The sequence below is a fragment of the Gadus morhua genome, chromosome 7 (genome assembly GCF_902167405.1).
Source record: "Gadus morhua chromosome 7, gadMor3.0, whole genome shotgun sequence".
Classification (NCBI taxonomy): domain Eukaryota; kingdom Metazoa; phylum Chordata; class Actinopteri; order Gadiformes; family Gadidae; genus Gadus; species Gadus morhua.
In genome coordinates this window covers 27,154,171-27,174,130 of record NC_044054.1, presented here as the reverse complement: position 1 = coordinate 27,174,130, position 19,960 = coordinate 27,154,171, and the positions used below count along the sequence as shown (strand labels likewise).

The following is a 19,960-nucleotide window of genomic DNA, read 5'->3' as shown; positions in this document are numbered from 1 at the left end:
AATGCCTCACTGTAAAATCCACAAACAACAGGATAAAGTAGGCTATGGTGAGGTCAATCAGTAGCAACAACAAGTTTAAAAACACAGGCTTTGGGAAACATGAAACATGAGAACAAAAATGAAACATGAGAACAAAAATTAAGTGGTCGATGAAAAATATAAAAAGGTCACTTTTTCCCATACAATTAAAACAGAAATGCACTTAAGCGGTGGTGACACATGCTGTTACTTAATGTGGTCCAAAGGCTGAATGAACCTGATCTATTTCGCAAGCTATGACATCGTAAGTGTGTCTTCCTCTCACCCTCTTGCAGGCAAGAGCAGCCTTCTCAAGTATTAAAGTAATGCTGTCTATCCAGTGCACTCCTAACTTAGGGATAAAGGTGCACTGGATAGACAGCATTACTTTAAAACTTGAGAAAATAAGTTACTTAGTCAAAAATTATTTTGAGCTTTGATTCCATGTCGGAATGTCGCAACATTTGCTACAGTTCACCAAGTGGGTAGGTAGACTGATTTATCCGGCATGCGGATAAAACAAATAAACTTGTGATGTCACTAAAACACAGAAAAAGGCAGATTTTCAAAAGGCTTGTAATGGCTAATCACACCTACAATATCACCCCTTTAATATTTTGATGGTATATAGATTGAATAACGATTCTGTTTACACCAAAGTTGCGACGCACTCACAACCATCTGAGATAGTTTAAACGTATGGACATTTTAAGAGAGATCAATGCTTCTTATTTTCACCCACTAATACAGGTTTCACGTTTGTACCAGATCCATGGTTTGCACAATTTCCAAGAATCGTTGGGAGACTTAGCGATGCCGGTGTACCAGTTTATAGTGCTTTGGAAACAGTACCCCGACACAGTAGATGACCATGCACTTTGTTAATCTAGCAGATAAGCAAATGCAGAGGCCATTTGATAATCATAGAAAGATTCAGAAAAACACTGATGGATCAAACCACATCCCTCATACCCACAATACTACCATTATGCCGTTTTTTTAATTCATCCAATTATCTGTTCAGTTCCCGTTATCGCCACATGATGGAGGTGTGGAGGGAACACGTCCATATTACCATGTCAATTTAACTTGTGTCCAGTCCAGGCCCTTATAAACGATTTATTAAACTATTTATAGATGATAAAAAAAAAAAGTTTGTGATTTTTATCGTCTCTCATCCCACAGAGCTCGCACTCCAATGCGCTCCAACGCTCTCAGTGCACGCGCTCCAGCAGGCTGCAGTAACCCTTCCCAGCCAAAGGGGTCAGTAATGAGAATGAACTCCCGATTGTACACTTATTCCCGTAAAGGGCTATATATACAAACAAAACTGACTCGATCTTCCCCGTTCAAACCCATAGCACGATAAGGTCCCCTCTGACCTTGGTTAAGAAGAGCTTGCTGTTGAGCAGGTTGGACAGCTGAACGAGTCCTTGCTCCACGGTCTGCCTGCGTCCCTCTGGCACGTCCAGCTCGCGTCTCAGTGGCGACTCCTGGTGGCCGGGGAAGAAGATGCGCTCTGCGTAGGTGCTGTACTGGAGGAAGGGGATCCCCGAGCCCACCAGGTCACTTGACATGTCCATCATCTCTGTCATCAGGTCTGCAGAGGGGAGGGGACACCGGGGCAAGGTGGAGCCAGAGGGAAGAGGGAGGGGTTTTAAGGGCTTTGTACAAAAGCTAAACAATGAAATTCGAGGGGGATTATAATCCTTATTCAAATAATAATGTGGAAATGCAAGTTATGTTTAGAAATAAACAATGAAAGGTAAACCACGAGACAGAGCACAGATGTGTTGAGGCAGTAGGTTTAAAATACATTGATATTTTTCAATTTGGTAAACAGAAATAAACCCTCTCTCGCGACCTGTGAACTCCTTCTTGCAGCGGTCTCGGACACTTGTCTCCAGGTTCTCCAGCTGGATCTGCACTTTCTTATAGTCCCTCATTGCCTGCTTGCTTTTCTTCCTGAAGACAGAACAAAAACCATGGTAAGAAACTGTACATAAGAGGGTAAGGGGAAGAACAGGAAAGTGCTCTAAGCTAAAGATGTACTCTCAGTAATCTGGATCAGTGTGTGCATTAGCCATATCTCTAGGTCTGCGTCCGTATTATATATTTCATATCTGCCCTTCCCTCTAATGAATGGTTTAATGTGCTGTGTTATATTATATGGCTGCTATTGTTGTAAAGTCAAGTCCAGTAAATTGTATTTGTATAGCCCTGACTCACATTTACAGTCTGAAAGAGCTTAACAGGTCTCATTCCTATGACACTCCCCTAACCCTAGCCCCAAAAAGGGCAAGAAAAAAACCCTAAAGTAGGATGGAAGGAATCTTGAGAAGGAAAGCAGAGTGGGGGATGCCAATTTCCAGAGATGGTCATGATTGGTGCCGCAATTGACATACATAGAAGTAATAGAAAATACCTTTTCAAATCATTGAGGTGAAATATAAATGTTTATTAACTATGGTGATGGGGTGGTGGCCAGTGAGCAAGCAGGAGTCCCAGTCACAGTCAGCGCAACACTCTGCAACAGAGACAGCTGTCGTTGTGGTTTGACGGACAGGACCCAGGTTACCTGTATATGAGCACGATGATGAGCACCATGAGAGCCACCACACTGGCCCCCACCCCTACCCCCACCTGGGCCTCGGGGGGGAAGCTCATCTGGGCCTGGCTGTCGTACTGCACCCGGCCGAGCGAGAAGTTCAGGTTCCCCATCTGGACCTGGAGGAGAACGGAGGGAAGGCGTTCCTTTAAGAGACGTCAAGCGGGGCTCCCAGTGGCCAATGCTGTACCTTTTTTTCTATCTAGGTGCCTGGATTAAAAAAATCCAGATTTATTTCCCAGAACGCCCGCAAAACGTCATCCACGCTTTGAGGGCGGGGTCGTAGCGACCAAGGTGCCCCAGCTCACAATGCTTTGGCTAAAGCCGTGAATCACGTTGAACTACAGCATTTCAAGGGCTTAGCGAATCGTAGAATCCTGATAAAAAAAAGAGTCTGCACATCACGGCGAGGTTTCGATTTCATTAGCATGCGACGCCCTGTGCTGCAGCGTGTGGCGTGACCGGATCACTTTGAGCGTCTCGATTGACATCCAGTCAGTACGTTGTTGACGGATCAGTGGATCCGTGGAAACTCCATCTGCATCCTAAGTGCATCGATCCCGATACCGGATGTCTTAAGGTGGAGGCGCGGCGATGCGTGCTGACCGTGAACTCTGGCAGGTGGTTCAGCCCCTCCTCCCCTCGTCGGACCGGTCTGGGGGGCTGCTGGGCCGGGGGCTCGCAGTACAGGTGGTGGTGGGTCAGGGTCTTCACGGTGCAGACCCCGTCCCCTATCAGAGCCACCACCTCCTCCTTGGAGATGGCCAGATCCAGGTTGACTCCCTGCAGGAGGGAACAGACAGAGAGAGAGTGGCGGTGAGGTTCGGGTTTACTTCCTTACTTCCCAACACAGACTTCTCGCTCCAGAAGTCGAAGTGCTTTTATTTATGAAATGCATAGTGTTAGACAGGGTCATTCTGGGAAAGGAAATAATTGAGACAAGGAAAGGGCGGACTGTGTGTTGAATATAAAATATATAGTTAGAAATATGCCAAAAATACAAGTATAACGATTATTTTAAGGCAAGCTTGCTGTTGAATCCTTCTTAATTTTGTCATCGTTTTTATTTGTTATGTTTACTTATTTAACTTAATTACTCACATTATATTGATTTATTGTATTTTATGTCCTCGGTCTCATCATTCCACTATCTTTTCACTTTCATTTGAACCTTTTCTGACTGAAGCAACACCAGGTAGCACTAGCATAGCGTGTTAGCATCAAGCTAGCATCACGCTAGCACACGGTCGGCGCCTCACCTCCACCGAGATGATGCTGCCGGGCTTGTGGTGGTACGGCTTGCTGCGGTCCTTCCGGTTCAGCGGAAACAGCATGGGGTCGGGCTGGTAGCTGAAGGCCTCACCGCCGCCGCTGACGCCTCCGCCGCTGACGCCGCTGACGCTGCTGAACTCAAACTGCAGGCTGTCCAGCAGGAAGTGGACGCGGACCCGGGCCCTCCTGGCCTCGGGGCCAACGGCCGGGCTGGTGCACTGGATCAAGGAGGAGCTGATCACCGTGCACAGAGACTCGTGCTGTGGCGGGAACACATGAACGGAGGTGAGTAATGAGGGGTAGGAACGCATTGAGTTACAAGAGAAGGGGGAAGGAGATACGTTTGTAGTGCAGGAATGCAGTACAGTACAGTACAGTACAGTACAGTACAGTACAGTACAGTAAAGTACAGTACAGTAAAATACATGAAAATTCAAATCAATTGAAGTATAGTAAAACAACTAACTGTTTACTGAAATGATGTCTAGATTCACAATAAGAGTAGAAATGTAGGCGCAAAAATTAATCCAAACATTGTAGAAAGTTGAGGCAGACATTATTGATCATATGTCCCACATTATTGAAAGTAAACATTATCATACCATTACACATAAAGTGTCAGTAAAGGTAAGCGTTTGGGTGACTTTGTTTTACAGGGCCTTTATAATGTACGGCCGTAACACAGGGCCGTAACACAGGGTCGTAACAATGTATTGCTCTCGTTATCAAATGGCGCGTATTATACCACGAAATAAGCGTCGTAGCCCTTACAAGTAGTTTGAAATTCTGCCTTTTCCTGTGTCTATTCAGCATACATCTAGGTGCACACGCCCATTTGTGATATCACTAAGGCACAGGAAACGGCTAATCAAACTCACACCTGGTGGTAACATAGAGGCCCTTTAACAGGACGATATTTTCATCGCTGGCGTCCTATTGGCTGAGCCCACCTGTTTGACCCCACACAGCGTCCCCTCAGGGCAGTCCGGTTCTGGAACGATCCTCCTCAGTCTCCCCCAGGCCCCCGGACCCCCGCCCACCACGGCCCTCCTCCTCCTCCTCCTCCTCCTCCTCCGGGGGGGCAGTGGGTCCGGCGGGCTGAGGGTGACCCGGAGCTTGGGCTCCTGGACCACGTCCAGGTTGTGCCCTGACACCCGGATGGTTCTCCCGCCCCTACGGACCGGAGAGAGATGAGAAGCTTGAGTTTTTTATTTTATTTTATATAAATTGTACAATGAAAACGAGATGTGTTTAAAAGTACGCTATGCAAATGTTTTGGGTTGAAAAGTGCTCTAGAGTAAATGTTGGCATTCAGACGCTAAATCTAAGGCTATGTTTATTTTAGCAAGCCTCGTATTTTAAGAGAGACAGGGTTGAGGAGGAGAGTGTTATAATATTTTTGGAGCTAGCTTGAAATAGCAAACTTTGAATATTGTACCAACATAACGTCATGTACAAAACATATTGAATCTTTATGTCTTTATTTTTTAGAACAGTCCCAAGGGCAGGAAGACAAAACCAACCTGAGGAAGCTTTTGGACGGAGCAGCCCTTGTAATGTTCGGGTTGGGGGTGTAGTGATAAGTGATGCCCTGTAGGTGGCGCTCGGTCCCACCGAATCGCACGGTGATACCGTGGTCTCCTGTTCGGTTGCTGCTTCCGCTCTGACAGTTGATCTGATCATCATCGATAGTAAGTCTGGGCAGAGGTATGATAAGATTAAACAGGCACTTTGTTAATCCCAGACAGGAAATGCAGGTGTCACAGCAGAAAGTACAGGACAGTACTTTCTGTATGTCAACTACTTTGTGTGTGTGTGTGTGTGTGTGTGTGTGTGTGTGTGTGTGTGTGTGTGTGTGTGTGTGTGTGTGTGTGTGTGTGTGTGTGTGTGTGTGTGTGAGACATTTCTTTCCACAATAAATGAAGATAGTTTTAGAGTCAGATATATACAAAGGTGGAGGGAGACATTATCAACAGTAAATGATCAAAACTATACATTAATGACACAATTATACATCCTGTCTAAAGTCTCATTCATCCATTTGTTCCCCCACACTAACAAGCCCCCTGGCCACACTAACAAGCCCCCTGGCCACACTAACAAGCCCCCTGGCCCCTGGCCACACTAACAAGCCCCCTGGCCACACTAACAAGCCCCCTGGCCTCACTAACGTGGGCCCTGGCCCCTGGCCCCTGGCAACTTACACAAGACATGGCACTCCTCCGATGGCGACGCTGACCTCCCCGGCGTGGCCGGTTCTCAGCCGGTGGCCCCTGATGCGGAGCCGGGAGCCCCCCGCCTTGGGCCCCCTTAGTGGGGAGACGCTGGTCAGAATGGGGTCCTACCCGGGGGAAGGGGAAAGAAGCAGAGGACAAGAGTAAGAACAACAACAATAGCAACATCAACAACAACAACAACAATGCATTACAGAGAGTATCGGGTTAACGTGCGTTGTGTATTGAGAAACACACGCCCTTACAAAGGCAGCTGTTGTTATAATAATAATACTTATTGTTTTGTTCATATTAACATTCCTGCTATCGGCATACCACTGAGAAAGTGATATGCTGGGAGGAATTTGTGGGGAGGGGCATTGAAAAAAGATGAGGGCTTTAAAAACAATCTCTAGGACATCCCATAACTGTTCCAATATAACAGTTGTATTGGGCCAGTAAAGGCTTTAGGCTATGAGCCTGTGATCATGTACTTTATCAGTACAATAAGAATGCAGGATATCAGGTTCTTATTTCGCATAATTTCAAAATGCGTCTCCATTATCTGCGGCTACTTCAGTGTTGACCCTCTCCAACAGAGAGCAACGTCACTTAAGGAATCGTTACACGCATCCTGATTGGTTGAGGTCAAAGCAACATCGGTCTCTAATAACGGCTCCGATAAGGAAACATCAGACGAAAGCGAAAACGGAACATGAATTCAGGATGTTTATCGGCCCGGTTGTGTTTACCTGGAAGCTGAAGACGTGAGTGGATCGCCCGTGCCCCCCTCCCCTCACAGAGACCACCGCCTGGCCACTCTTCTCTGCTCCGCTGCCCGTGGTCTCACACACTATCCTGGAAGAGCAAGGCATCACGTTTAAGCCAGATGACAAATGAGGATAAGAACGATTTTGTGTTTTTCCTCATGATTAAAGTAATTCAATTGTGTTGTATTTGTACAGCAGCTAATCACAGGTACAGTCTCAAAGTGCTTAACATGTTATATATTTATGACCCCCCCCCTGACCCTAGCCCCCCAGTTCTCTTGCACTGTTTTTATGCACTGTTTAAGTACTCCCTCGAGAAAATATTGGCTTGTATACTATTCTTCCCTTTCCCTGCATATAGTTTTTTAGCATTTTGCTTTTTGTACTTTTGCACATTTATTTTTGTTTTAAATATATTTGCAACATGGTGTCTGCTACTGCTGGAAGTGCAATTTTTATAGGATTTTTTAATCAGTTAATAAAGTTCCTATCTCTATATATATATCTATCAGAGGGCCAGATGGTGATGCGCTCTTCCTGCGTGTTGCGTGAGTCCCTTGCCTGGAGGAGACCTCGTATCTGCTGGGGATGACGTGACAAGGAACACCGGCGACAGTCACAGAGTTCTCGACGTCCTCTGGTTTCTGACCCAGGTTGGAGCCTGAGATGGTCACCACCGTTCCACCCTCCACAGGGCCAGAAACTGGGTCAATCTGCCAGGGGGCGGGAAAACAGAGGCAGCTGTAAACAACTCGTTCATGTGCAGCGCTTGGGCATCGCTGTAGCTTTGATGTAGAGCCGCAGGTGTGGCCCGGTTGCTGGTGAAAGACTTTGCAAGCTGTGACATCAGCTGGCACATTTATTTATATTGCAATGAACTCTTCAAAGGTTTTTAAGACAAGCTCTGATGAACGTGAATGTGACGGGAAATTGGTTAAAGTGTGATTTAAGTGTCCTGGTTTTGATCTATGTGAACATCGTGTAATGTACACTTAAAAGGATGGAAGCGGAAGACCGCAGGCTCAGAGGAAGAGATTTACGGGTCATCAATGCAATGAGAAACTCCTAATAGCAGACCACAACAACATATGGAAGCAAACAAGGCAATGAATAAGTCATTCACTCTTATAACAACGATAACAACACTTCAACATACATAACCAATCTATCGGAGCGCTCTCAAGTCTGTACAATGAGATCCTCGTCGAGGAGTGGACCGGACTCACGAAGTGGATGACGGGCGCGGGACAGGTGTGCGTGACCTCCTCCGTGCAGGACAGCCCGAACACGCAGCTGGAGGCGGAGTCAGCGGCGGCGCACCAGGCGCAGCCGTAGCGCGGCTCGGCCGTCCGGCAACGGCTGCAGTCGGAGCGCCCCACCGAGCAGTTGAACAGGGTCACTGGAGCGCGGCGGGGAGGGGGTGGGGCGGGAGACAGTTAGGGAGTGGACGGGTGTAATGTAGAGTCGATGGAGCATTAGAGAGTGGTGGGATATCGTTAGCCTCATAGCATAATTGCAGAAGTCATATTTTAAGGTTTGTCTTGTATTTAGCGTCAAAAATGCCGAAGTCAAACTGATGACTTAGGGGGGATAGTGATTATGGGATGTAAAAAGCACTGTGATTGGCTTAGGAGGAACCAAGGAGGCACAGTGAATCAGCAGCATTAGGAGAGTAGAGGTAGGTTAGATATCACAATTCGGCTAAAATATGACTAATATGCTATGAGGCTAACTCTATTATGTAATGGTTATATCTGCTTCCATCGTATCAGGTAGCCAAGACACACACAAGACACTGTAGTGGATTGGTCTCAAAGAGACGAAAGCCTTTAAACATTTTGGTGTCAGACTAGGTTGTAAATGACATACAAAGCGCATTTATTTTGTAGAACAGAACCAAATGATAGAAGGGGGGAACAGAAACGAGTTCCGCAAACAAGCAAACAAATATAAATGACAGCAAACAAAATGACGTTCCCCACCGTGCAAATCCTCCGCACTGTCGATCACAAAGCTGTTCCTCCTTCTGATGTTGATGACAGCCCGGTACTCCTCCACTTGAGCCTTATAGGTGTACTGAAATGTACATGAAACACAGCAGCATTCATTCAATCGATGGCCCTCTTAGCCATTTTTATTGTTATTGTCTTTTACCTTCCTTTTATCTATCTTTTTTACGACGTTCGAGGTGTTTTGTTGTTGCGTGCCATTGTTTTGAGGATCATGTAATTATGTTTTACGACACGAAATGCTCGGCAAGATTTTTATGGTCACACAGAGGCGGCTCCAAACTAGGCTTTAGCCCAGAGTGAAATCAGGCATCTGGTTTCATACCCTGACCAATTTCTGAAGTGATTTGACAGAAAGCCCTGGACAGGCTTTGTAATGAGTTTTCCATCTCTGGCCATCAAAATGTGTCAGAGCACTAGCTAGTACAGCCAGATATTCCTGTAAATGTGCTAAAGAAATGGTCTTTTTTATGCTGCGTGCTTTACGTTCCGACCTGGTGAAGCTGGCAGGTGATGAGGAAGATGGTTTGTTCCGTAGGATGTGTTTCGACGGAGGCCTCCACCACGACGAAGCCACTCTCCACGTCCAACACACACTCGTAGTCCAAATCCTCGTCCTGAACACAAGACACACAAAGGCACACAAACAACACACCAAAGTTAGGAATGAATACGTTCAACAATGTTCTCTCTCAAAAGCTTCTAATATGAACCAAGGAACATGGCCCAGAGAAAAACACAATGAGAAAGAAAGTGATTCTAGTGAAGTTGCCTATTCTTTAAGGTAATTTAAACCAAACCAACATCAGCATGGTTACGCAACAACAAATCACACTGACAAAAAACAACAATAGTGTTTAGGATTGTATTTTTTAACAACAGGCTTGTAAAACGTGCTTTTGTTCCGGTACCTGGAAGAGGTGGAGGTGCTGTCCGAGCAGAGTGATCTTACTCTCCACATTGACTGGGAGTAGAGAGGAGCTCTCGACCTTCTCCACACAGGGGCACTCCTGCTGGCGGCAGAACCCAGGTCAGCATCATGTGGTTCATTACAGAACAAGGACAGAAAGGGCAGGAATAACATAGCGGCTACATTTCCTCAGCCTTCTGTTCCCCAAGTACTGCTCTCAAATGAGATAGAGAGAACCAGGAAATAAATCGTTTTGGTTTTTCTTGTCTATGTCTGGCGTCAGGGCAATATGATTGACGTGAAAACTGAATCAAAAGAATAAATAGCCATTTAAATAATAACATACAAGATGGGAAAGGTCGGATGGGGTACATTTAGCTTTCGGTAGAATGGCAGAAATATGGCGGATGGGAATGGTGTTGTGATGCCACCTGACCAGGTGAAGCCCAGGTGGGAGATACACAAAGTGGGTGAGACGTTGATATGTAATATGGCGTCTTGGACCTATTATCAGTGGTGGGTGTCGAATGTCCCATCAACCTGTGACACCGCTCCCGCCCCGGCCCACTGTGCCGCTCCGTCCTCCACCACAGCTCTCCGTCCGAGGGGCTCTGAAAGGCTTTTCCACTCACCAGAAGTCTAGGGGAGTCTGCAGCATCTGATTGGTACAAAGCTGCATAGCCGGCCTGGACCTCACGGTCAATAGAGTGTGTCTGCTCAGTGCCCTGGGCTCCGGAAGGCAACGCAGAGGAAAGTGCCGGATCCTCCGTCACCGTCTTCCCCTCATCCATCCTTGAGACGTCCGTCAGAAGCTCCTCAGAGTGTCCCAAGGGAACCTCCTCTCCAGAGCCGGCCAGCATCCTTAACGCGCTGGAGGCGGTGGAGCTGAGATCAGAGGCGGACCAGCCTACAGAATCAGCCATAGGCTCTATAGTGCTGCGGTCGGATCCCTCCTTGCCCCTAGCGCCGCTGGGTAATGTAGTTTTAGAGAAAGAGTCGGGCGTTTCCCGCCCGTCAGAGGGGGCCGAGGAACCGGAGCCATATATGCCTTCTGCAGTGGTTCCTGCTGTGCGGTGGTGATCTCCTTCCATTCCGACGCTGGAGCTCCAGAGAGCGCCTGTGTGTGGGTCGGTGGCGGCCCGGGAGGAAGGGGTGACGGAGGGCGGGACGGCGGAGGGGCGGGGCGTTGTGCTGGTTCCCGAAGGTGTGGTCGGAGAGACGGCCTCTGTGGTCTGGCTCTGATAAATGGTGGCTGTGGGCGACAGCTGTGGCGTTGTGGCTGTTGTGGTTGTGGCTGTTGTTGTTGTTGTGGTTGTTGTTGTTGTTGTTGTTGGCGTTGGGGTCGTCATGGGCATTGTGATTATAGTTGTAGGGGTACCAGCTAAGACAGTGGGTATCGGGGGGGCCTCTGGTTTGGTGGTTTGTGAGTTGGTGGGGATGGGGGTTTCAACCTTAAGGGTGTGACAGCAGATGTGCAGAGGGAGAGGGGGAGGAGGGGATGGGGGGGATGGGGGGGGTGACAAGGGGAAGAAATGAATCAAAAGGGAGAGCATGGAAATGATTGAACAGAAATGATTGAGAATAATGCTTGAATTTAACAAAAAATAATGGAAAAAGGAAAACGTAAGGAAATAAGGAAACCTATGGCAAACAGAAAGTGTAGAAAGTAAAGTGAAATGGGAAATGCATGGTGTGATTTCAAGAGTGTTGCCCGCTTGGCCACTTCTAATTCAATCCCTGATAAGCCTATAAACACGTCTAGTGATGGGTCTACCGATCAACTTTTTTATATCGGACTTAAAAAAAAAAAAGGGATTAAACAGTTGACGGCGAATTGTACTCCACTACTAAAAGTACAGAAGGCTCCACTGGATGAAAGTGTTTGGGACAGCGCAGTAGGAGAGAGCTGGTGCCGGGCGTACCTTCTGGTTGTAGATGGTGACCCCGTGGTCGCAGGTGTGCTTGTGGGTGCAGAGGTGTTGGTGGATGCACCAGTTGCAACCCCAGCGACTCCCGACACAGCCCTGACAACTGGCACACAGCGGGGACATCACATAGGTAACGTTAGCACAGTGAGTATAGGTGGACTCCCGGGCTAAAAGTCCTGGGTTTGATCCCCAACCCAACTGGAGACTCATGAGTGCAAGACGACCCGCTCTGTAACATGATACATGAATTCACTGCGAGTCCCTTTAGATAAAGTGCTCACTGTTCCGAGGAAAAAGGCTTCTTAGCACTCGCCTCGGTGATGCTTCTATAGGTGCTGACACGCAAAACAAAGTGTGTGAGCATGTGTTCATGTCTGCTTATGGGTGCTTGAGTGTGTGTATGAGTGCATGGGCGTGTGTGAAGGGTAAATGGACTGCATTTATATAGCGGTGTCCCACCAGTGTTCACTCAAAGCGCTTTTACAATGTTTCCTAATGGTGTCAACCGTGCAAGTTTAGTCGGAAGTAGTTATGGTTATGTGCCTCGCTAAGGGACCTCTTGACACTCAGCTAGGTGGAGCCGGGGATTGAACTAGTAACCTTCTGGTTAACCAGCCAACCCGCTCTACGACCTGATCCCCATGCCGCCATACTGCCGTGCGTATGCGTGCGTGCGTGGGTGTGTGTGTGTGTGTGTCTTGTTGTTTGTGTGTGTGTGTGTGTGTGTGTGTGTGTGTGTTGGTGTGTGTGTGTGTGTGTGTGTGTGTGTGTGTGTGTGTGTGTGTGTGTGTGTGTGTGTGTGTTGGTACGTGTTGGTGTGTGTGTGCGCGTGTGTGTTGGTGTGTTGGTGTGTGTGTTGGTGTGTGTGTGTGTGTGTGTGTGTGTGTGTGTCTGTGTGTGTGTGTCTGTGTGTGTGTGTCTGTGTGTGTGTGTGTGTGTCTGTGTGTGTATGTGGGTGTGTGTGAGTTTGAACGTGTATATCTGTGAATGTGTGCATGCGTGCGTATGCGTGCGTGTGTGTGTTGGTGTGTGCGTGACTGCGTGTGTGTGTTGGTGTGTGTGTGTGTGTGTGTGTGTGTGTGTGTTGGTGTGTGTGTGTGTGTGTGTGTGTCTGTGTGTGTTTGTATGTGTGTGTGTGTGTGTGTGTGTGTGTGTGTGTGTGTGTGTGTGTGTGTACTCACGGTCTGCGTCCAGACAGCAGCTGGACCAGGCTGCAGTTAAAGAAGGTGAACTGCGTCTCAGCCACGGTGACGTTGAGGAAGCGCAGTGACAGGGTCACCATGACGGAGTCTGCGGGCAGGGATCACTCTTCACTGACCCGCTTCACTCACACGACTCAAACAACTGGATCTAAAGCATCATTCGTTCATTAAATCAATGACGATAAATGAACTGAATGAATTCAATCAACTCAGCGGAATACATTTATTTCCCATGGTTAAAACAAATAATACCAAGATTTTGCATTTTTATATCATTCAATTAGTTTCTAATTGAAAGTAATAACTAAAATCGAACAGAACCTGCCTGAATTGTGTACGTTTTTTATGTACGCTTTGACTTGAGATTCTCGACTCCTGCTTCCAAGTTCTTCCACAGCATCACAACAAGGCATTGGTTGAAACAATGCACTACCTGGTAATAACATCCAATCAACACGTGTTGCTCACCGTCCCCCTGGCCAATCAGGGGCAGGATGCCGGCGTCGGGGGTGGAGCATGTGACGCCGGTGGTGGACAGTATGGCGGGGGCTTCTGTGTCCTGGAAGAAGCAGGAGTAGACCTCCTCCTTTCCCAGGGCGGGCAGTCCCGGGACGGACACTCGGATCTGAGGAACAAAGAGAGGAATATAAAAAATATATATATACGGTAATAATAATAATCATGAACTTGCATAAAGTAACAAAGTGCTTCACAGGATAAAAAGAAAAATGTTTAAGCAAAGAAGGGAAAAAGGGATAAGTGAGGGACGAGTGAATGGAGAAGGGAAATAAAATCGTTGTATTTAATAAAAGGGGTTCAATGAAGCGCGTTAGGTGAGCGATGAGAGAGGGCGCCCTCCCCAGCCAGCGAGGCCCTCCCTGTGATCGGCCTTAGTTACCGGGGTCTGGTCCCCGCGGCTGACGTTGTAGACGTTGAGCTCCTGGATGGAGAGGCACTGCTGGGCCTCGTCGAAGCTCCAGAGCCAGTGGCCCCCCAGGGAGCCTCGCTGACAGTCCTCCCGGAGACCACACCTAGAGAGAGAGGAGGGGGGGGGGGGGGGGGGGGGGAGAGGGATAGGGAGAGAGGGAGAGGGGGACGGAGAGAGAGAGAGAGAGAGAGAGAGAGAGAGAGAGAGAGAGAGAGAGAGAGAGAGAGAGAGTGAGAGTGAGAGAGAGAGTGAGAGAGAGAGAGAGAGAGAGAGAGAGAGAGAGAGAGAGGAAGGAGACTGGTTTTCAATTAATTGATCACGGATATAATCACACATACACGCACACACAGACGCACACGCAAACACACTAACACACACAGGCACGCACGCACACACACGCACGCACGCACACACACACACACACACACACACACACACACACAGACGTACCGTCCGTCGAGGACACACCAGCCACAGTAGGGGTCCCTGGCAGACAGACAGGAGTCACAGTCCAGGTGGTCTCCACACTCTGCCACTGGCCGCTTCTCCACCTGACAGGGACACAACACAGCTTCTAGCTAGGTGTGGCGCACGCAATGGATGGGGTATCCTGTTTTTATTGTGTTCAAATGGTGTGAAAGTGAGCAGAAATTAAATATTATATTGTAGTATGCAGCAATGTAAGTTGTGAATTGTGTGATATTTAATAGAGAACGTAGTCATAATATGTAAAGTCTAATAAACCCCCCTCCTCCACCCAGCGAAAACAAACGCATTCTTCCCCATCAATATCCATATTATATATCATCCAATTCCTCCCTAAAACTTCTATGTGTGAGACTACAGGCTGCTGATTGGCCTAATTTAGATGTGGGAAACAAACATGCATGTGTGTTCAAGCACCATTTATCAACTTCCCACACAGACGCAGAACTCTGTAGGGAGTGTGCCGGTACAATGGAGACCGTTTTCTCCGATCAATACCATTGTGTACGTTTCGACCCCGCGTGACCCCGTTTGACCCCCCCGGCTCTCCCTCAGACTGTTGTACCTCTCACGGTAGGGGCCGATGACCCCCGACCCCGACAGCCATCTGGCCCCCTTACATCCCTTTCTGCCCTTGGTTTGACGCGGGCATAAAGACCCAGCTTGAGGAAGTGGCCCAGCCACACAATAACGACAAATTGTATGCAGGGAGGCATCTGGGTGAAAGGGTGGACCTGGAAATTCCATTGAGGTCTTTGAATCATTGACGCTGTGAGTGTGTGTGTGTGTGTGTGTGTGTGTGTGTGTGTGTGTGTGTTTGGGGGGGGGTTGGTAGGGGAGGAGGAACCAATGAGGCGAGACTCTTTCCGTGTGTTTGATCAAGTGGGACGTTTAAAGTCAGAAGAAACAAAGTTTTAATTGTATTTTTTAGCGGGGGACATTATTCAGTACACGTTTATAATACAAAGGGAACAGGACATGCCCCACGTTCTCCCCGCATTGGGACTCACCGTGTTGCTGGTCATGATGTAGATCTGGGCGCGGCTGTGGTCCAGAAGGAGGTCGCCGTGGATCGGTGCGTTGGGTCGGACGGATGCGACGGCGTACGTCTTCACCTGACCGTCTGAGCCAAGGAACACCTGCAAGCGTATCAACAGGGCATGTTCACATCCACTACCGCTTAAAGGACGCTTTCAAAAGCATTCGATCCATTGAGTGATTTTATCGACGTGTTGTATGGAGTGAAATAGGAGCCGTACGAAGCAGGGGAAAGCACCACAGTGCGATAATGTTGATTCATCTCTGTGGTGCAAATCAATGAAGTTACAATTAAATATGTTGCACCACATCTTTTGATCACATTTTAAATCAGACTTAAATGAATGCAGACATATGCTTATAATTTCTCAAAGGGTCGCGAACGGTCAGGCAACCGGAAGCTGATCACAGAGTGTATAACTCGAGTCTGCCGAGCAGAAGAGCAGCAACGATTAGACGCCTCGCAGTCAAATAAACACATAACGAGTCGAAACACTAATTAAAAAAAATCGTAAGAATTCATCCCGCAATTGAACAGAGAATCTAAGAATTGAAACCGGCGCGGAGGTAAACCACTCTCTGGCCTCGCCCCGGGCTACCCGACCCCCTTCCTCACGCATGAAATGAAACCCCGGACCGCAGGATAGAAGTGGTCATGGATGTGATTATCACACATTTCTCAAACCTAATATGGAGGGGCAGCAGGACACCTCAGTGGGGATGAGGTCTGAAGCAATGCCCCCGCCCTCCGCGGCCTCTCACGTTACAACGTCCTAATGAGATTTCCCCTCACTCCCAGCGCCTCGGAGCCGAGGTTCCATATCGGGAGAGCCGGGGCGATATTACATCGTCCCGGTTCTCCGGCCCCGCTTCCCGGTGATGGACTCAGCGAGCCAGCGCAGGAAGTCAAGACGCACTCGCTACTAGGAAGTAAATAAATGATGCGTTGGCTGGAGAAGTTATACGGTGATGGTATGGATTGGTCGTGTGGAAGGAAAGAGGCGAGAGGTGATGGTAGGCAGATCCCGTGCCGAAGTCAGGGTCAGAACATGTGTTCAAGGTCAAGTTGTCTTGATTTTTCCCTTGTAAGCTGACAGCCGGAGTCCCATGATCACAACACATGATTATAGCTGGACAACAACAACAACAGTGAAACACAAACGTATTCCAACAACATGTGAACCTTAACAAAAACAATGATGGCTTGAACTACCGTAAAATGACGGATTAATGGTCTGTCAGGGGGAGTACTAATGCACACACAAACACACACGCACACACGCACACGCACACACGCACACACGCACACACGCGCACACACACACACACACACACACACACACACACACACACACACACACACACACACACACACACACACACACACACACACACAATAACCACATCATTCTCAACATCTCCTTAAGAAGGTTGGGTAAGAAATGGGTCAGGTAACAAGGAACAGGTAATAGGTCATCGTGACTGGGAGCAGCAGTAGACTGCTAGTGAATCTGTCACCTTGTGAAGGTTTCCTTTGGAGTCCCCGAGAAACGCGACGCTGTGGCCCTCCCTGACGTCGACTGCCACCGCGGTGAGACGGGCGGACCGACTGACCAATACCGCTTCGGCCTCCAATGGTATCCGGCTTGCCATTGGACTAGGGGTGTGGTCCGAGCCACAGGGATACGCCTCCAGGGTGTTCTGCAGCACAAGAGAGACGTGAAGAGTTATTAATCACACCAAACCTGGAGCCGCTCCTAATTGTACTCTGTAGTGTTATCTTATGATTTATTGTATAGCATTTTACTGCTGAATTATAGCAGTATATAATGCCAACTTTTCCTTGCACTTTGTTATCCTCTCGACCCGCCTGATGTTCAATGAATAAAAAACGAACGTATCCTATCCTATCCAAGTCTTTAAAACTGGTGAGCGAATGCCAGCAGACACTTAATCGATCTTCAAATGGATTTAACAGTGTATTAATACAAAGTAGTACACGGGAATGGCTCTCTTGGTTTTGCACAGAACCAAAGTTGTATCCGCTGAGGCTTACTGGTGGGACAGATGAAAGAAAACACTTTTGTAAAATCATAACAGTCTGCAGGGTAAATAAAGGATCCGCTCGCGGCTGCTGGTCTGCGGGCCAGAGTTAGTGCTCGGTATTCCCATCACTGTCCTAACCGGAGCCCGTAAAACGTTCCTACTTGGTTAAGAAGGAAAAACCCCAACCCCTTGTTTTTGCTTCTAAAACCCAAACGTCATTTTTAAATGAATCCCTCGAAAGGGCCAACATTTCATTCATTCATTCATGAAAGCAAAAAAGCCCTGTGTTTGAAACGTCCCCACCAACGTGGTTGATTGGTTACCGTGAGAAGGTTGGCACAGCTGGACTTGACCTCGTACTCGATGTAGGCCACCTGGCCGCCGCCCTCCACCCGGCCGTCCTGGGTGTAGCACAGGTCGCGGGTGGAGTCGATGCTGCGGTCCAGCTGGTCCAGGGAGAAGCGGCAGAGGGCCGAGGCCTCGGAGGTCTCCGTGGGTTTGCTGGAGGTGGAGGTGGAGGAGGAGCTGAGGTGGGCCGCGAAGACCCCCAGCAGGGTGTCCCCGTCCGGACCCCTGCTCTGTCCCACCTGACGGGAAACAGGGAAGTACACTCTGAAACAGGGAAGTACACTCTGAAACAGGGAAGTACACTCTGAAACAGGAAGTACACTCTGACACAGGGAAGCACACTCTGAAACAGGAAGTACACTCTGAAACAGGGTAGTACACTCTGAAACAGGGAAGTACACTCTGAAACAGGGAAGCACACTCTGAAACAGGAAGTACACTCTGAAACAGGAAGTACACTCTGATACAGGAAGTACACTCTGAAACAGGGAAATACACTCTGAAACAGGGAAGTTCACTCAGAAACAGGGAAGTACACTCTGAAACAGGGAAGTACACTCTGAAATGGAAATACACTCTGAAACGGAAATACACTCTGAAACAGGGAAATACACTCTGAAACAGGGAAATACACCCTGAAATGGAAATACACTCTGGAACAGGGAAATACACTCTGAAACAGGGAAATACAGTCTGACACAGGGAAATACACTCTGAAACAGGGAAATACAGTCTGACACAGGGAAATACAGTCTGAAACAGGGAAATACACTCTGAAACAGGGACATACACTCTGGAGACAGAGCAGAAACCCTCATTTTGACGGAGACTTTTGCAAATACTTTTATGTTATTTTACAGTAAAACTTCAAATTACAGTCAAAGTCATTCTGTAGAATAACAATTTAACTGAACAAGAAATGTATCATCAATTTAATAAGAAGTATATCATCAATTGAACAAGAAACGTATCAGGGGAAACAAGGATTACCTGTGCTGCCTGGAGCAGGTTGTAAGTCCTGGGAGAGGAGGAGGAGGAGGCGGAGGAGCGACACAGCAGTGGCAGCTCCACGTACGAGTAGTACGACACATCCCCGAGGCAAACGCGCGCCACGTACGTGCGGTACTCCCGCGACGGCGCCTGGATGTCCCGGCGGTAGAACAGGAAGTAGGCGTGCGAGCGGCGCGCGAACGCCGCCACAAAGTGGTGGTCGTACTCCGACAGCCGGCCCGCCACCGCCAGCTTGGCCGTCTCCTCGTAGGAGAAGAGCGGCAGCGCGGTGAGCTGGCGCGTGGAGATGGGCGGGTGGCTGGCCGTGTAGCCCCGGCCCACGTACATGACGACGCGCTCGCCGCCGCGGGGCCGCGCCACCAGCCCCACGGTGGTGACGCGCGGGTCGTTGGCCGCCACGTACTGCGTGTCCACGGGCCGCTCGCTGGAGAACAGCACCTGGCTCACGGAGGTCAGGCTGCGCTTCTGGCAGGTGCCCTGGTGCACGCTGCCGCAGGTGATGAGCTCGGCCGCCCAAGGGTCCACCAGGAGCAGCTGGTTGTGGTTGCTGGTCCACCGGGCCTGCGGGCAGTTGGCCTCGGTCACGGGGGGCAGGCAGTCCTTGCTGTCCTTCACGGGGCCCGTGGTCTCCTCCTGCTGCAGGCGGAGCCCCTCCAGGCCGTCCAGCTGGAAGAGGTGGTCCCGCGCGCCCACGTACACCGTGCCCACCGCCGGGTCCGGGTGGAGCAGCAGGTGCTGGAAGTCCGTGTCGTTGCGGGTGAAGCGGGGGTAGGCAGGGGGGCCGGGGAGGGCGCGGCCCCCCGAAGGGCGGAGGAGAAGGAGGAGCGCGGCCCAGTGCAGGACGTCCCGCAACTGTGGCATCGCAGAGGAATACTAGAGAGAGAGAGAGAGAGAGAGAGAGAGAGAGAGAGAGAGAGAGAGAGAGAGAGAGAGAGAGAGAGAGAGAGATACAGAGTTTATGGTTTATGTTTACGCGTGAGCTCATCAAGACACAGTAGTAAAGCTGCAGGAGGGGCTGTCTCCTGGTGAGAGATGCTCACGGGGAACAGCAAAGGGAATTGTTTAAACGTGACATCTGGAATTGTCAGATCACCAGCAGAATCTGAACGGCCAGCCGCACCAAAGATTTAAACTAGTTTATGGATCAGAGTGCTGTACGGTGTACGGCAATTA

General features: G+C 48.9%; 1 protein-coding gene across 5 annotated transcripts in view; it reads right to left on the bottom strand.

The window, feature by feature from the left end:
• Positions 1-19,960, bottom strand: part of plxnb1a (plexin b1a) — a 48,236-nt gene that overhangs the window by 12,909 nt on the left and 15,367 nt on the right. For 3 of the 5 annotated variants that reach the window (XM_030361731.1, XM_030361729.1, XM_030361728.1), the window contains 24 exons: positions 18,767-19,660; positions 17,752-18,015; positions 16,901-17,083; positions 15,355-15,483; positions 14,309-14,409; positions 13,829-13,961; positions 13,399-13,555; positions 12,910-13,018; positions 11,723-11,831; positions 10,433-11,251; positions 9,802-9,903; positions 9,385-9,507; positions 8,864-8,957; positions 8,108-8,280; positions 7,443-7,594; positions 6,864-6,969; positions 6,103-6,239; positions 5,422-5,595; positions 4,849-5,071; positions 3,886-4,158; positions 3,233-3,409; positions 2,597-2,745; positions 1,883-1,983; positions 1,401-1,618 (listed from right to left, as the gene is read on the bottom strand). In XM_030361731.1, coding sequence (XP_030217591.1) covers positions 1,401-1,618; positions 1,883-1,983; positions 2,597-2,745; positions 3,233-3,409; positions 3,886-4,158; positions 4,849-5,071; positions 5,422-5,595; positions 6,103-6,239; positions 6,864-6,969; positions 7,443-7,594; positions 8,108-8,280; positions 8,864-8,957; positions 9,385-9,507; positions 9,802-9,903; positions 10,433-11,251; positions 11,723-11,831; positions 12,910-13,018; positions 13,399-13,555; positions 13,829-13,961; positions 14,309-14,409; positions 15,355-15,483; positions 16,901-17,083; positions 17,752-18,015; positions 18,767-19,660 — 5,100 coding nt within the window. The remainder of the gene's footprint in view (positions 1-1,400; positions 1,619-1,882; positions 1,984-2,596; positions 2,746-3,232; positions 3,410-3,885; positions 4,159-4,848; positions 5,072-5,421; positions 5,596-6,102; positions 6,240-6,863; positions 6,970-7,442; positions 7,595-8,107; positions 8,281-8,863; positions 8,958-9,384; positions 9,508-9,801; positions 9,904-10,432; positions 11,252-11,722; positions 11,832-12,909; positions 13,019-13,398; positions 13,556-13,828; positions 13,962-14,308; positions 14,410-15,354; positions 15,484-16,900; positions 17,084-17,751; positions 18,016-18,766; positions 19,661-19,960) is intronic. The other 2 variants (XM_030361730.1, XM_030361732.1) reach the window with 2 other exon arrangements.